We start from the raw sequence: 18,448 nt of genomic DNA on the forward strand, positions 1-18,448 counted from the left end.
TGGTACAAACGCTTCCACCTGGCTATCAAATACTTCGCCTAGACCGCAAAAAAGGCATTGGCAGTGGCCTGGCAGTAATCCATAAATCAGATTACGTTGTCACTAGCACCCTCATAAACTTCCCGGATTGTGAATGCCTTCCCTTTTTTATACAATTCAGCGCCGCACATACCTTTTCGGGTATGCTCATATATCGTCCGCCAGGACCTCAAGGGCAGTTTCTTCCGGATCTTGCCTCGATAGCGGCAAATCTTGCAGTTAGCTCTGCCAACTTTACAATCTTAGGTGACCTTAACATCCACCTAGACGACCCAAACGACTCTATAGCCAGAGAACTTTCCTCAAGCTTAATTGCCCTCGAACTACAACAACGTGTTATTGGGCCCACCCACCAAAAAGGACACCTTTTAGACCCTGTCTTTAGCAACTGCAAAAACCTTCACGTTGGAAATCCCTCCCCCCTTCCATGGTCTGACCACTTCCTCATCCCGCTCACCTGGACCCTACCCCTTCACCTCCCCCCCCAAATCCCGACAACTCAACGTTCCCGCAACTGGTCTAAACTCCCTTTATTTGAGTGGCAGGATCTCCTACAAGGCACCAAACCCATTAACACCTCCATTCCCACTCAAGATAATGAGAACTATAACAATTGGATCACCAGCTCCCTAGATATAGTATTACCACTAAAAAATTCCCATCCTAAGCGGGGCAGTCCTCCAGCCCCGTGGTATACGAGTGATCTACGTGAGGCCAAACGTGTCTGTAAACGACTTGAGAGGAAATGGCGTCTCAGTTACCTCCCAGCAGACAAAGCGAGCTATCGAACGGCAATCAAAAACTACAAAGTAAACATCCATCTAGCTCAGGCGAAATACTTTGAACTTAAGATTGAGAAGGCAGCGTCCAAACCTAGGGAGATTTATCAGATAGCAAAATCCCTTTTGCAACTCCCTGAGGCCCCAAAGCATCACAACAACACTCACACCCACTGCGAGGAAATAGCTGAGTTTTTCTACCAGAAGATAGAAACCATCAACTCTTCTTTTCCCCCCACCGTTACTTTGTCCGCAGACTCCGTCAACATAGGCTGCACGACAGCTCCCCCCTGTGTTCTCAATAGCTTTCCCCCATTAGAACTTATTAAACTGGAAAAACTCATGAGCCAGGTTAAATCTGGATCACCTATCGACCCAGCTCCTCCCAGTACTCTCACTCAGATAACCCATCTGATCTCGCCCACCATCCAAGACCTGCTCAACTCCTCCCTCCATACTGGTATTGTTCCACCTCCATGGAAAAGAGCAATGGTCAAAGCGTTATTAAAAAAGCCCAGTCTCGACCAATCTAACCCCGCTAACTATCGACCCATCTCCCTCCTGCCGTGGCTTAGTTAACTTCTCGAGAAGCATGTTAACATCGTTCTCACTGACTTCTTGGAAGTCAATAACATACTGGACCTCTCTCAGACCGGCTTCAGGCCCCGTCACGGTACGAAGACTGCTCTGATTGCAGTGACGGAGGAGGCAAGGAGGATCTTGGACGATGGCGGGTCCACTGCCATCGTCCTACTCGACCTAAGTGCCGCCTTCGACACTGTCAATCATAATATCCTGCTCCACCGTCTTGACGAAATAGGAGTGTCAGGCACGGCACTCAACTGGCTGAGGTCTTTTCTCACAGATAGATCCTTCCAAGTCTTTGAGAGGGATTTTACCTCTGCCAGTAGACCCCTCAATTGTGGAGTGCCTCAGGGCTCCTCCCTGAGCCCTACCCTTTTTAATGTCTACCTACGCCCCCTAGCTGATGTCGTCCGCCCATTCGGGGTGAAGATCGTCACTTACGCGGACGACACGCAGCTAGTGGTAGCACTGGACCCCCCCCTGAACTCTCATCACAGTTTACACACATGCCTTGAAGCCGTCGCTGCTTGGATGTCTGGCTCTTGTCTTAAACTCAACGGGGACAAAACAGAGATAATGCTCCTTGGAAATAACATCGCGAAATCCATTGATCCTATCTGGCCCCTCTGTTTAGGAAGTCCCCCGCAACCCAAGGAGCAGATCAAGATCCTAGGCATCTGGCTCGACCACACTCTAACCTTCAATTACCAAGCCACCAAGCTTGCTGCCACCTGCTTCGGGCTGATGAGACTACTCCTTAAAATTCTCCCTCTCCTTCCGTTCCATTCAAGACGGATTATGGTTCAAGGATTGATCCTCTCCCGTCTCGATTGTGGAAACGCCCTATATCTTGGAGCCCCACAATCCACACTTAACAGACTCCAGGTTATTCAAAACTGTGCGGCAAGAATTCTCTTGGATATTCCTCGCCGAACTTCAGTCAGAGCCAGACTGAGGGACCTTCACTGGCTCCAGGTGAGATCCAGAATCGAATTTAAGAGCATGTGCATCGCACACCGCTCCTACTGGGGAACAGGCCACTCTATCAACTCCACCCTGGTGAAAGCCTACCTACCCTCTCGCTCACTCAGATCCGCGACCTCCCACCTCGCCTCAGTACCACGCATTAGGAGGGCCAGGTGCGGAGGCCGCTTGCTCTTTTACAACCTAGCTAGGATTTGGAACTCCCTTCCCCTCCATATCAGATCAGAACCTAACCTTCTCACTTTCCGTAAACTGTTAAAAACCTGGCTTTTCAGCAAAATTTCAATTTAATTCTTCACTCAGCTTCTCTTATTCCAGCCTCTCTGGCCCAACTCATTCTTTTTCTACAGCGCTGGGACGCCCCTGGGTAGCCATCGCGCTTTACAAATCCTCATTCCATTCCATTCCATTCCTAATCCCGTTCTCCTGATTAGAGCAAGGGTCCCTATTTGTCACAAGTACCTACCTGTGCAAACTAGAGACCCCCAAATCTAACACTGCCCTTACCAGAAATTAATCCAGGGTTGTGATAATTTCTACTCCTACCTCTGGCTGCTTTAGTTTCCTTTTTTCCATCATTGGATATCCACAATCCTCTCACCCAGAATTTAGGTGCGTGGCCCAGTCCAGCATCTTCCAGGATCTGACTGGCATAGATGGGTTAGCGCTTGGCCCGGTCTTCACCCGGAGCATGCCCGGGCACAAACTACTCTGCCTAGAATGGGTTCATAGCGCTCTGGCGCCTAAGGACAGCATCCCCAGGCAAAGGCTGCTGGGGAGTGTGGTCCTTCTGCTCGCCAGCACTGTGCAGCACTCTTGGGCAAGGTAAGTCAAGGCTCCCGCACTGCAAGACGCCTGGAATGGGTTCATGGTGCTCTGGCGCCTAAGGGCAGCATCCCCAGGCAAAGACTGCTGGGGAGTGTGGTCCTTCTGCTCCCCAGCGCTGTGCAACACTCCTGGGCACGGTAAGTTGAGGCTCCGATGTATGTATTTGGACTTATATAGCAGAATCACTAGGCTGCAAGGGAGAACTATGCTTGTGTTGAGGTTGGAGATTGATAAACCAGAAGTCAGAGTAATGTTAAGCTTCAACCATCGTTACATTATTTTATGAACCACAGTGAGTGTGTAAACACTGCTGGGGAAATTTCATGATATTAAGGTTACATTCACACATCTCGTTTATATTATACATATTCGAACCATTAAAAAGAATTGAATGCAATGAGTGTTGAGGTGGAATGACAGGAACACGTTTTTAAAAGTATAAAGTCTGACCTGAATATGTAAACCATAGAAAGAAACCTGAACAGTCTCTTTGTCTCAACATTTAGGGATTTAAAACCCAATTGAATCCCCAGTACCGATTATTAGAATTTTAGAGGCTTTTGTGAATGCTACCTGAGTTGCTGAGTCAATTGGGAAAAGATACGGAAAGTACAAAATACCAATCTTCTAGCCATGCTTTAGTGGATACTTAATACTTGAAAATCTTCATACTTCCCACTTCGTTAAGATAATATGCAAGGTTCAATTTAGCGAAATCATATTTTTGTAAATTATTCGTAAAACTCCAAAATGTGTGTAGAAATATGCTTCTCCACACAGGCAGTTAAAATTGAATTATCTATGCTCACTGTATTACTCAAGCACCAGGAAGTAGAAGAAAAAGCTTAACAGCTTTGATTGAACAATTCGGTATGAGTGAATAAGTTACTCATTTTGCAGTTTTAGGATGAAAACAGAATGAGGTGAAATGAGTTTTTTGTGAAAATGTGATAACTGGCACAATAATTGTATATTGTTAAGTGATTGAGAAACCATTTGATATAAAGAATTGAACGAATCTAATGGAAATATTCACAAAATAAACCATGTCAGGAGTCTGTTAATTTATATTTATTTTTTCCATAGCTGACAGCTCGAGCATTACCTGCTGTTCAGTCAGATGAGAGACTGCAGCCCCTTCTTAATCACCTCAGGTAAGACTATTAGACTATTACTGTTCTGATTGGAGATGTTTGACAGGTCGCCTACTTTTTTGAGGAGAATGAAAGAGTTATGAAAGCATTGGTTATAGTTGAATGTGGTCTAAACTTATTAACACAAAGAAAATTCGATCAGAAGTGCTGTACATGAGAATATTTGCAATATAAAGGACAGCTGTGAATGGACTGATATGATCTAAAACAAAAAGAACAAACTTCTAACAGTAACCTTGAATATAGTTCCCGCTGTATGTCCATTGTCTACCTTCTCTGCCCACTTAGACATGTCTGAATGTACTAGTACAAACAGTAGCAATATACATTTGTTTTCTATACTAATATAATAAAGAGAGAGCCCAAACCTTTGAGGCGGGTAATCTCAGGAACCACAGCACCAATCGCAACACCCAATACAGCATTGGAAAGGACAGTTACAGCAGATGGACATAGGCTATACTGCTGGCCACCATATACATTCGAGGCTATACTGCTGGCCACCATATACATTCGAAGGGTAAAAGAACCTTAGGGGCAAAGTAGTCCCATGTGGGCGTGGGGGTTCTGCTCGGGGCCTTGTGCTGGGGGCATGTGCGTTGTGGTGGGGGCTTGGCCATACAGCGATGGGCGCGGCATTCGCTACGTGTTAGTACTGCCTTGTGGCCGTGTGCGTTGTGCTGGGGGCAGACATTGCAGAAATCAGGTAAAACAAGCGTTTGCAGGGACCCGTTGTGGGCATGTGGGGGCGTGGCCAACGCTACGTGTTAGTACTTCCTTGTGGCCGTGTGTGTTGTGCTGGAGGCGGAAATCTGGGGGTGGAAATCAGGTAAAAGCTGGGGGCGCAAATCAGGTAAAAGCTGGGGGCGGAAATCAGGTAAAACAAGCGTTTGCAGGGCTCCGTTGTGGGCATGTGGGGGCGTGGCCAATGCTACGTATTAGTACTACCTTGTGGCCGTGTGCGTTGTGCTGGGGGCGGAAATCTGGGGGCGGAAATCAGGTAAAACAAGCATGTGCATTCTGCTGGGGGCGGAAATCTGGGGGCGGAAATCAGGTAAAACAAGCGTTTACAGGGTTCCGTTGTGGGCATGTGGGGGCGTGGCCATACAGCAATCGGCGCGGCATTCAACGGGCATTCGGCAAAAAGGGGGCGCGGAAATCCTGCTAAACAAGCGTTCACAGGACTCCGTTCTGGGCGTGTGTATACCCGGACAACGTCGGGACGGTCTGCCAGTAAATAATAAAAGTATTCGTTGATTATCAAACTTTTTATTTAACTGTTTTAAAGTCCTGGAGTGAGGCGATTACTGATGAAAGGTAGTTCCATTGGAGGTGGTCCTGGAAGATGAACAGATCAGAATCTTGATTTAGTCCAACGAAATATGGGTGCAGTTAGACAATTTTGATTTGATGAACCAAGTTACATAATGGAGTGTGTTATCGAGTCACAAAGGTACTGTTGAAATAAGTGATTATTGCCTTGTATATCTATATTAGCAGTCTTTAGAGGGCTCTGTTTGTGGCAGAGAGCTATCTGATGTGTTTCTAAGCAAAGCTAGGTGTCTACTTTGGAAGGTTGTATAGGGTTCTTGTAGAGAAGTTGAGAACGTGATCCAGTGCATGTTAAGTGTATTGGTGGAGGCATACTAGTGAAATATCATTGTAGTCTAGCTTACAGAGTACCAGTGAGTTGATCTGTCCTTAAGCTATGTGTAATAGAATGAAGGGGTCGATCGGTCTGTGGTCACCTGGTCATATAAGACAACTAGACAAGAGTGGGGTTTGTGGGGGTTTGTAATGGTTGAACAGAAAATATAGAAGGAAGATTAAGAGTCTGAGTCAATCTGAGGCCAGAAATTAACAAAAACTGGAGGGCTTTGGTTTGGTCAGTTCAGTCACTGTATGCTGGGGTGGCTCTCTCTCTTTCTCTGGGTTCTCGGGCCGCTGTGGGCGTTGTTTTTGGTTAAAAGGAAAAGGGGCCTCAGTGTCAGCAATCAGGTTTGTGCTATTACTGCCCCAAGCGCCTCCACCCCGTGGTGAAATAGCTTCGAAATGGTACTTGCCGGAGGCCATGGCCCTCTTGGGTCGCGGCAGGGGGAGTCTCCCCACCCTCCTCCTCTCTGGGTTGGCTAGACTTTCTGGCGTTGCCTCTGGGTAGTTCCACGTGTTGTGTTACCATTTCCTTGTCTCTTTGCAGCACCGGGACTCGTAGCGGATTTCGGGGCTCCGGGTTTTCCTCAGCCGGCTCGACGATCGCGTCTTCGTGCTCCTTGGCGTTCCTTTCGTCCTCTTCTTGCCCCTCCTCTCGACGGACCGACGTTCCGTCCCATGCCGGTTCTGGACTGCTCATTTCTTCATCCTGGTGTCCAATCTCGGGCGCAGTGTGGGAAATCCCGCCAGAGAGAGTCGCAGGATTACACTATCATATATTTAAACTTGATAGAGGGCTGCTGTGGTGGTGGTAAGATTCTAGGCATGTTGGTGGTCTAAAGAGAATTCCAAGGTTTCCTGTGAGGCACTGGTGAAATCGATTACGTAAGGTGTGTGTATAAGGAAGTGGGGCAGTGCTTGCTGCGGTGCTGACCGGTCACGATGCAAGCAGCAGCGTTGTCGTTGCTGAAGCGATGTTGTCAGTTGTCGATTTGGAGTCGGTCACCCGCGTTAGTGGACCAAGGCTCCGGTGTGGGATGAGGCCGTGCCTCGAGTAACTTTGAGCCGTGCCCTCAGGCCACGGAGCAGGCGGCAGCGTTTATATCGACCTGATGAGTCGTCTGGAATACCAGGCAGGCGATGTGAAGTGAGGCTGTGCGAAGGATGGTGCCCTCAGGTCATTTGCAAGCAGAGACTCAGTGGTGGTGTCGGCTGGCGTTGTCTGTGAGCACAGGGATGCAATGCGAATTTGGACAGACGGGTGCTCTCTGTGCTGTCCTAATGTCACAGAGCTGGAAGTGACATCATCGATGGTGTTGGTTTGGGTTTTCATCTGTTGCATCACAAAACACACAGCTCCCAATGCTGTTGGCAGATGAACCTGAAGTCTTTGATGTTCCCAAGACTTCTTGAACAGGGGTCAAGCTCAACCTCAAGCCCTTGGAGAAATTCAAGAAATAAGTTGCAGAAAGTTCAGTCCAGTCCTTTCACTGCTCAAGACAGAAGCTGCAAATACAGGTCAACCCAACAAAGCAACACCTAGCAGAGGGGCAATGCTCCTCTTGGCAGCTCTTCCAGCTCTTCTTCTTTGCAGGTCCTTTGTCCAAAAGAGTTTTAAAGTTCTAGGGTCAGGGCCCCAATATTTATACTACGTTTCTATTTGAAGTCTTAGGCAGAAAGTACCTCTTGCTCATTAAAAACCAGTTCTGTCCTCCCTGGTCCAGCTTCACTACTGAAGATGGAGGCAGCATTGTGCAGAGCAGCCACAGCCTATTCAGGTGTCATTGACATCTTCTCCCACCACTCTATCCCAGAATGGCCCATCAGCATATGTAGGAAACACCTCGGCTCCCGTTGTGTGACTGTCTGGAGTGAACGCACAAACAGCCCCTGTCAGCCTAAAACCAGATGGGCAATCCACAAACCGGCAGAGGCACACAGGATGGTTAAGCAAGAATATGGCCACTTTTAAAAGTGGCATTTTCCAACACACAATTTAAAAACACCTTTACTAAAAGATGTTGTTACATTCTGAGCTCAGGGAGCTTATACTCCATTTCTCTACCTTGTCCCCATTGAAAGTTGCACTTCAAAGCTGCGCCAATGATCACCCATGGGAAAGACACCCTTTCAGTAATGAAAAACGAAATGCACAGTATTTCACTATTAGGACATATAAAAACACATCACTACATGTCCTACCTTTTAAATGCACTGCACCCTGCCCACAGGGGTACCTTGGTCCTACCTTAGGGGGTCACTTACTTGTGAGAAAAGGGAAGGTTGGGGCCTGGCAGGTGAGTGTACAGGTCGGCGTGAAAGTTGAAACTGCTTGTTCCGACCCTGCATTGGCAGGTCTGAGAGACCTTTAAAAGGCTACTTGTGTGGTTTGGACAGCCAGTTCTGCTGTCCCTCTAGTAGTATTTCCAATCCAAAAATTCTTTATTTCGGTCGTCTAGACCATAAAAGATACATTACATATGCATACATTTAAACATTTATATTAAAAGAGAAAAAAAAAGAAAAAAAGGTACGTTTTTTAAAAACACATACATATAAAATGATTACCAGGTGATCGAAACATGATAAAGATAGAAACCAATTCATAATTAAGGAAAACAATTCCTAGCGTATTCGGAAAGCACAATCCATAGTATGGAAACATTGTTCGTATTTACAGCGGTTGTGCGTTTAGCAATTTTTTCCTGATCTGCCATATAGCCATGATAAATTTCGCCACTGCAAACACTATGTGGGGTAAAGTACTAGTTCTTAACACTCTGTACGCATGCATATGGCTCCTGAAACCCAAGTTCCTGCATAAAGGAACCAGACAGTATTTCCTTGGTCTCTGGTAGGCAGGGCAGAAAAAAAGAAAATGTGTTTCATCTTCATCATGGGAGTTACATCCTGGGCAAATTTTATCATCCCTGTGTAGCCAGTTACAGGTGAAGGTTTTGACAGGCAAAGTGCCAAGCCTCCACTGTATGAAGAGCTTCCTGGCTAGAATAGGGAAAATGATATCCATAAAGCCTTCGAATTCATACGAATTTTTGGATTGTAAAAAGGGTTTAGTTAGGGTACCGTGTTTAGTTGAAGTCAGAAGAAGATCTAAACTTTTCTCCTTATGGATGTGAACTAAGCGTTTGCGGGAAAGCCTTTGGCAGCCTAGTTCAGGAGCGTCCCATAGCTCTGGTAATTTTAAATGGTACAATTCCTTCTTTACGAAAGCCAACCAAGGAATTTTGTCTCGTTGGTTCAGGTCCATTACGTGGGCAAGATCACTCCTATAGTGAGCAAGCTCACTGATAGACCATAGCCTATGCCAGAATCTTATTGGCCTAGACTCCAACTCGGCCGAGATAGAAGGTAGACCCATGTCCAGTCTCAGGGGAAACAGAGGTGTACTGCGGGGGAGGGCCAGAAGACGTCTAAGAAAGTTATTTTTGACTCTGGCGAGAACCGGACCTGCTCTATGCCCCCATAGCTCACTGCCATAAGATGCGGCCGCTTTGGCCTGCAGTTTGTACATTTCCAGCGCTGGACTTATCGGTTTGAAGGTTGAAGTATTTACAACCTTCAATATTGCACCAGAAAGTAGGGACAGCTTAAGCTGAGATCTTATAATTTGGGGGTCCCAGGATAGGTTCTCGTGTAATGTTACCCCCAAGTATTGGAAAGTTGTAACCCTTTCTAGACTGACTGAACCCAAAGTAGGGTTGGGTCTGGTTTTGGGGATGGATTGAAGATCATGAATTTGGTCTTCCCTGTATTAATCTCTAGACCATGTTGTCTACAGAAAAGACCAAATCCATCTAAAATCCTTTGGATCCCCATGGGGGTTTTGGAAAGGAGGAGGGTGTCGTCAGCAAACATGATTGCTGGCACCCTCCTGTCGGCCAAGAGAGGGGCGTCATTATCTTTGACATTGTGAAGGTGGGATATGACGCTGTTGACAAAGAGGCAAAACAGGGTTGGCGCCAAAACGCAACCCTGCCTTACCCCTCTGAGAACAGGGAACCTTGATGACAATGCTCCATCCCTCCCACACCTGACCTGCGCGTAGTTACCATCATGGAGCCTGGTTATGGCGTGCAACAGTTGGGATGGAACACCCAACTCCCTGAGGACCTGCCATAGTTTTTTTCGTGGGACCTGATCAAAGGCTGACCTCAGATCCACGAACACCATGTACAGCCTCCCCCCCTCAATCCTCACCGTTTTCCAATACAGGAGGACGAGGCGGAAGACCTGGTCCGTGGTGGACGTGTTTTTTCTGAAGCCAGCCTGAAGGGGACTGAGGATTTCATTTGCCTCCATCCAGTCATTGAGATGGTCCAAAAGGAGACGAGAGAAGAGTTTTTGGGGGACATCAATGAGGCTGATCGGCCTGTAGTTGGCTGGGAGAAGAGGTGAACCCTTTTTATAGATGGGTACTATCTCAGCTCCCAGCCAAGTACAGGGGATCTCCATACCTCCCAGGATGGCATTAAAGAGAATAAGGAGGTACGGGCCCCAAATCTCAGGATGTTGTCTGAAGAGGTCACCGGGCAATCTATCCAAACCCGGGGCCTTCCCCATTGCCAATCTCTCAATTGCACTGACCACCTCGCCAAGATTGAATTCTAGGCCAACTGCGGGGTTAAGTGTATCAACAGGGGCCACTTCATAGGCAGACTGTTCAGTATCTTGGTACAGCTTGCCGAAGTGGTTTTCCCAGGCGGATGGTGCGATGTTGGATTCCACTGCCGCTTTGGCCTCTCCCGTGCCGTTATTCACCAGGGTCCAATTTCTTTTCGAATCCCTAGTTTCTAATGCAGAGGAGAGGTCATGCCAATGGTTCCAGTCCCACTCCTTCTTAGCCAGGACCATGGCTTCCTTATACTGACCCCTAAGTCTGGCGACAGTGGCCCTGTCAGAGCCCGCTTTAATGGAGGCAATTAACTCTGACTTAACCTTATGGCAGGAAGAGTTGTACCATCTTGAGGTCCGGGACTGTTTACGTCGGGGAGCTGCCAGTGGATAAAAGACCGCTGCTAAAGATCCCACTAATTTTTCGTGGATGATTGCCAATTTATTGTTAAAGTCCACGGATCTAGGCTGATTGATTAGATCATCTATTTCAACAAACTTTGGGAGAGCTATGTCGAAAATATTTCTAATGTTTTCCTCTGAGCTAATAATTTCCCCCCATTTTACCCTTATGGGGGGATAAGCAAGGTGGGACGCCCCAGAAATCGTCTTCAGTGGTGAGGGAGCCCTCCTTTAGACCTTCCAGAGGTTCAAAGTGGCAATTAAAATCTCCGCCCATCAGAATTTTATAGTTACTGGGCAGTGACCCCAGAAAAGACGAGAGATCTTCCAGGGTGGGCGATTCCCTAGCTACACTGACAGGGCGGGAATATACATTTACAATTGCCAATTTTAGTACATTGGGCCACCTGAGAAGTACACACTGGATGTCCTGCGAGAACGTGGGAACGCTTTCCGCAAGACATCCAATGTGGCTAGCTACCCAAATCGCTAGGCCCCCAGAAGGTCTCCCCTTTCCACTCCAACTAGCCTGAATTTCAAAAACTGCGAAACCCACTCTAGTCAATGGGTCCCTAGCCCACGTCTCCTGGAAGAGACCGATATCCGTAGTGTCTAGTAGAAGCTCCCAATCTGGTGTGTGTATTTTATTTGCTATACCTGCCACATTCCAGGAGAGAACCTTCAATGTATCGGTAATGAATTTAGGGGGGGACCCGTCAATTGTTTCAGGTATTGTATCCGCATTTGGGAGTACGGGCCACCGTTCTTCTGTTTCCTTGGTGAGTTGGGCAGTGGTTGCTATATTGGGTACACAGAAGGCTTGGGAGATTTGGGTATTGCCAGTTTGGTTTACGGGTAGAATGACTGCGGGGTCCCTAGGACCAGGCGGTTTCAAACTACCACCTTCCAATTCTCTATTTGGAGTAACAGTCACTACAGCGCCTATCCCCTGTCCAAAGGGTTCAGTTACACTGGCTTGGTGAGACTGTGAGGATAGACCCCTTCGAAGTCAATCTACCTCATCGAGGCAATTGAATCTATTCGGATGGGCATAGTTTAGAGTAGTAGAATGGGCGGAGTGCCTGGGCCTATACCTTGTCCCGTCTACAGCAAAGCCTGCCCGTGTCCAGCCGTCATCCCTCCTCAGGGATGGCTTATAAGAATTGGGATAAAAATACGAGAGAGGGAACAGTCGATGGATGTTACCTATGTTGCCAAGCCAGTTGCAAATATAGGTAACAACCTGGGGACTCTTAAAGCTGACAATTATGCAATCCCCCACAGTTTTCTTAACAGTATACCCCACCCACGGAACCCTTCTAACCAGAAGAACTTCTCCCTTTAAATCAGATGGAAGAGGCCTTTGAATATTAAGCCAGCTGATTACCTTATTGCGTAAGGAATCATATGACTCCTTTGCGCCATTGGCCAGCTCAGGGACCCCCATCAATATCGCAGTATAGCCTGCCGCCTCAGGGGGCAGATTGACTTGCTTACGCCTAGATTTGGGGCTATCCTGCAGATTGGAACTATGGGCTAGCACATTTGTTGGTCTCTCCTGGATGGGTAAACTGGCCAAAGCTGGTTGCTTTGATCTTCTAGGGGGAGGGATCGGGGGCACTGACCTAGGGAGTGGTACAGGTACAGTTTGGAACACGGGAACTGTGATGTTACTAGTTTTGGTTTTTCCCCCAGTGGGAGCTGTAGGCAGTTGTGGAACATGAACCATAGATGACAGAGGGGGACATGAGACTCCCCTACTACTCCCTTGTATTCCATCAAAATTTGGTCCCATCCCAAGTTGTGCCCCATTGCCCACACTATGTCTCTCAATCGATGTCAATCTCGATTCAATTGAATCCAATTTGAGAATAAGAGGATTCAAAAGACTTTTGAAGACAGCGGTGAGTGAGGCAATAAGGGAATCTAAAGTGCTAGAGGTGACCCCACCAAATATAAATGGCTGTGTAATCACAGGTGTAGATGCAATGGGTAGAGCACTTGAGATCACTCCGTTCATTCCCAAACTTAGAAACTCAGGTGCGCCCAAATTTTCCTCCACAATGGGTATTATGTTATCCGTTTTGGTCCTTTTAGCACCTTTAGGCTTACTGGGTCTTTTCCTTTTGTTTGCGAGATCCTCACTATCGCATGTATGCACCGACAAGTTATCAACCCTACCCTGATCCACAGGCGGTGCAATTAATGTGACAGGGGAGAGCTCTACATTGCTAGTAAGACGTAATGTGCCTCTGTCCCTTGGCACAGATGACGGTGTCCTAAGTTGTTGCAAAACTGACTCTATAGTTTGGTCAATGGTGTCCATTAAAGATAGGTGAGTCGCATCAAGCGGGAGCAGTGTACTGGTGTTTGTTGATAGACCTGGCGAGGATAGACAGGAACTTTCTACACCCTCCTCAGTTACAGAAGTACCCTTATCCCTAATCCTTAAGGGATTAGCTTTAAGAAGAAATGTGTCCAGTGTCCCAGATACAGTAGAAGCAGCCTTGCTTCTAGTTTCCCTGCTGGCCATAGTAAATCGTCTTACCGGTAGGGAACCAAATAATCAAAGACCAAGACCTGGGACACAAGGCGTTAGGAGGGTGGCCCGGCCCGGCCTGGCCTCTACCGTTCTCTAACGGCCTCAAACGGCCCACCCTTTGCCCGGGCTTAGCCCGGCGCCCGCCCGCGTCCCGCGCGATCACCGTGATCTTATGGGCAATGGGCAGGAAATTCACTCAGGAGATGGGCGGGGGCTATGGGGAAGAGTCTCAGGTGCGGCACGCGCCGTCAGGAATCCTGGGACTCGCAGTCCCGCTGTCGATGCCTCTGCCCGCAGAGATGGTGGGTCTGCTTCCCGGTGAAAGGCAATCCCAAGGCTCAGTGTCAGCAAGTCTCTCCCTTGTTGTTGGCGACTTCGAGCGGCACCCGAGTTCTCCTTTTGGTTCTTTATTTCTTGGTTAATATGACCAATACTTATTGTATAGCTGTTCTATTTATTATTTCTCCTTTTGATTGAGCCGGTTCCTCCACACCCTTAAGTTCGACTTTTTTCATCCACCAATTTGTTTTTTATCCAAGCCCCAGTCAAGAGGAACTTCGGACCATTCAAGCACAAACAGTTGTTCCAGTCTCGACGGAACTTTTCACCGCCGTATTCAAATCCGATCCCCAGAGTACGAGGAATCTTTCCAACTTCTCTACTCGCGTCTACCTCGATCTAGTAGTATTTGATTTACAGACCCTGGGTACACCTGTGCACATTACTAGGGACGTAGTAGTAAGTCAGATAAGCCAATTATGGAACCACCAATTCTTAACATAATTTACATCGAGAGCATATGCCCTTAAGCGCTGATTAGTACTGCGCAGAGTCCTAAAGCGGACAAGAAATTGGTCAAAAACAGGAGGTCAAAAGCAAAATGTCTGGTGATAAACCTGCCAGGTCTAACACCTGGTTAACCTTCCTTGGTATTTATTTTTAGATTTTGCAGATTCATGAAATGCAGAGAGGCACTTGCAAAGTGAGCGGGACAAAAATTATTATTTGCTAATATCAGTGACACACTCACAAATCTGGATAGAATTTGGCAGAAACTTGGAAGGATTGGTTTTCTATTGGTGTGTAAATTATTGTACCAAGGGGGTGGCTAAGGTAAAGGGTCTGGCAATACATTTTTCATGTGCTTATAACTTTAGTGATGTTGGATGAATCTGCTTCAAATGTAGCAGACAGTTAGCAAGTCACACTCTATGCATGTATACCAGGTTTCTTAATGATCCAACGGGGGGTAGTAAAAGCAACTATGAAGAGATCAAAACATTTTTGTTTTACTAATAGCTTTGGCACCATTTGATGGATCTGCATGGAATTTGGCAGTTAGCAAACAATGCGCCAGGCAAGGCAAGGCAAGGCTAGGCAAACCCTGGGACTAATCTCTGCTGCGCACTGCCAAAGTAGGTTGGACTCTGGGTCTAGTGCACAATAGGTATATGGTCTGTGAATTTGATCCTTTCGGAGGTGCAATCCGTGCTACATGCATCTTTGCCAAAAGGACTTGGATACTCCTAGAGTTTGCACCAAGGTTAAGTTGATGCTTAGTACCTGACATTGGGAGGGTTATATCCATCAGTGGATCCCTGACGGAGATGTGTTCCACTCCAACCACTGGTTATGTATAACATCACATTTATTGATCATTTAGTATGTTTTCTACATGAGCCATACTACCATTTTGTTTGCATTTTTCACATTGGTCCTGAAGAAAGCTTCTACACCTCTAGCGGGTATAAGGCTGAAACATAGTTCTGTGACAGGTTGACTATCCTCCTGTCACAGATGTTTTTTAATCCTTTCCCAACAATGTCCCAATAAAGTTGACGGTGCCGGCTACTCTAGGACCCCAAATCCACAGGTAGGCACATTGCAAAAAAACTTTAGTGCCTAGAGGGCTTTCTGCCGTCCTGGGGAGGGGAGAATCGGGGGCTATTGCCCCCAAGAGTGGCAGGAAGACTGTGGCTTTTTGGGGATGGGGGGGCCTGGGGGCATTAAGATGCCTTCTTTTGCCTGCCCCCACCCCTACGTATAAAAAAGCCAGCATAATCGCTAGCGTGTAGTGGGCTCTCTGCCCCTCCCTCCCCCCCCACCCCCCTCACCCCCCTCCGAGGACAGATCAGGGGCTACTGCCCCATCTGCCTCCTGGGGAAGGGAGCAGAAAGACTGTGGCATATTTTATTTGGGGGGGCATAGGCATACCCACTCTGGGCATTCCCCGCCCCTGAATTCTTTTGTAACATTTTTTTTTTATCCCTGGTGCCTAGTGGGCTTTCTGCTGTTGCCCCCATCTGCCTCCCTGGGGGGGCAGAAAGACTGGCAATTTGTTTGAGTGGGGGCATTGGCATGCTTATTCTGGGCAGCCCCTACCTCTACGTATAAAAAAAAATATCCCTGGTGCTTAGTGGACTTTCTGCCCCCGGGAGGGGATGTGCTGGGGGGGGGAGGGGGAGGGGGGGGCAGATCAAAGGCTACTGTCTCCATCTGCCTCCTGAAGAGGGGTCAGAAAATCTTTTTCCTTCTTTGGGGGGGGTAGGGTAGGGGCATTGGTATGCCTATTCTGGGCAGCCCCCACCCCTGGCCTATAAAAACATTAATCCCTGGTGTCAAGAATGCTTTTTGCCCCCACCGGAGTCCAATTGGAGGCTACTGATCCTATCTGCTCTCCAGGAGGGGCAGAAAGACTGGCTATGTCAAAATGTAATGGGGGGAGAAAAGGCCCTTTCCCATGGGACCGCTCCCCCCCTCCCTGGTGGCTAGTGGGTGGATCCTTGCTTGGGGATCGCCCTCCAGGGGCGATCCCCAAGATGGAATCCACTAGGCAAGGGTACCATTGGAAAGTGGGGATTTGCCCTTTTCTAACTATACCTCTCCCAAGTGTTTCGGGGCTCGGGCTGAGATAGCCCCAGGAGCACTGAAACAATAAAACTGAAACTAAGTTTCATTTTCAATGCAATGATGTCAGCTTGCCATGTGTGCAATCTTCATTGCATTGGAAATAGAAAAACAACCTCGGGAGGTTGGGGAATCTCTTTTCCCACCTCCTGAGACCAAAAAAAAAAGAAAATCCCTCTGCTGTCTGCAGCTGAGGGATTTAGTGCCCCTGGACTCATGGCAGAATGGTTCCGTCATGAGCACAGGATCACTGGTGCTCATGACCGAACCATTTCGTCATGAGCACCGAAAGGGTTAAATACGATTCTGCGAGTCTTGATATATCATGCCTTCTCATAGGGAGAATTTGACATGCTGTAGTCTCGAAACAAAATGGAATTGTGTGAGCTCTCCGAGAACCGCTGAAGAGCCTACATTCTTGTGAGAGTCACATCTCCACTTATGACCAGGTTCTAGTGCGACTACATTTACTAAGATTGAAACTTCATATTTCCCTATTACCATCTCTGTGATTTGCATGTTGGGATTGCTCCTTAAATTCATTGACATTGTCCTGTATTCGGAATGTGAATGGTCCCAAAGCTGATGATACCATAATCTGGGTGAGGGAAATTAGAGGGTCCTCAGGTACCTGTTAGATTCCTATGGCTGTGGAGCACTGATAATGTGAATTTTAATAATTTGTATAATTTGTATGTGTAGGTTGCTCTTTATTTACCAGTTTAACTGTGCCTCTATGGATTTATGGTCAATGGAAGCTCTTCTTAGTTGCCTCTTAGGATTTGTTTCGAACTATAAAACGTGTTCTAATATTAAACAACTTTTTTCACCATTGTCAACCTTATTACCGAATTTATAATTAAAAATAAAATCATGCCGTCAGAGGCCTGTGCACATTAAACCAACTTGTTTAAGTATTGGCAAGGCAGTTCGGGCTGCTAGATTTTGTCAATGCTGTTTTTGTCATGATTATTTAAACATGTTAATGTTTATTCCTGGTTGGCCATCCTCAAGATAAACCAAATATCATTGGATAAAAACAGAAATATTTTTGGGGGTCAGAAACACATATTGTCATATATGTCCTTAGCACTGAAGGAAAACTATTTAGTGTTTGAATGTGCTTCTTGTGAAAGAGTAGAATGGTGTCATTGTGTGATGTTAGCCATTGGCTAAACAGGTTAACTCATTGTCCTGTGGCATATGCTTTAGTGGATAGAAAGCAAAAGTGAATGACACAACATACCAAATGGATGAAGAGGGCTATATGAAAGCCCCTTTAAGTAAGTGTAAAATATATATAATTTTAATAACCTCTAAAGTTCTTGGCAAATGCCAGACCTAAAACTGCAGTTCTGGTTGGCATTGCAAAGTAGTGTAAGAGCTTACTAAAACGGGTCCTGTTTTATGCTAAATGATTAGTAGTGATTGTCCATACATTGTGTCATTTGGAAGCATGCTCCTGTATATCCATATTGCTTATCGATTAGTAAACTATGTAGAAAGGCCTCATTTTCTGAGGGAAAAAAGCTGAAACACTGCACACATGCTTAAAGTGCTGTTTTCCTCACCTCTTTCTGGATTCATTATTGAAGTGACAGTTGTTAACAGTAAAAAAACCTTTAGTTTTGCTCTCCACATGTGAAGTGGAGCGTGCACTGAGCTCATTTGCAGTTTGTTAAACTAAAAATCTTTTTACTTCCTTCTCAGCTTTGTGCCACTTGTAGTCTCTGTAAATTTAGCACCTAAAACAACCAACTGAAAGAACAAAACAAAAATAAAGCAAAGGTTACTTAATTTATGTATGTTAATGAAAGCAAAACAGTTGGCCAGCAGCAAAGATTATTGGAAACTGTCTCAAGAACATATAATCATCATTATACACAAAAGCACTCTTATGCTAAATTGTATATGTATTTTAATTTAATTTCCAAAAGACATTTTAG

General features: G+C 46.5%; 1 protein-coding gene across 4 annotated transcripts in view; it reads left to right on the plus strand.

Moving 5' to 3' along the window:
- The window catches only part of PRIM2 (DNA primase subunit 2), a 1,274,342-nt gene that overhangs the window by 628,085 nt on the left and 627,809 nt on the right, over positions 1-18,448 (plus strand). For all 4 annotated transcript variants that reach the window (XM_078647995.1, XM_078647996.1, XM_078647994.1 and 1 more), the window contains one exon: positions 4,302-4,369. In XM_078647995.1, the coding sequence (XP_078504121.1) occupies positions 4,302-4,369 (68 nt within the window). The remainder of the gene's footprint in view (positions 1-4,301; positions 4,370-18,448) is intronic.

The sequence above is a fragment of the Lissotriton helveticus genome, chromosome 6, assembly GCF_964261635.1.
Source record: "Lissotriton helveticus chromosome 6, aLisHel1.1, whole genome shotgun sequence".
In the NCBI taxonomy this organism is placed as follows: domain Eukaryota; kingdom Metazoa; phylum Chordata; class Amphibia; order Caudata; family Salamandridae; genus Lissotriton; species Lissotriton helveticus.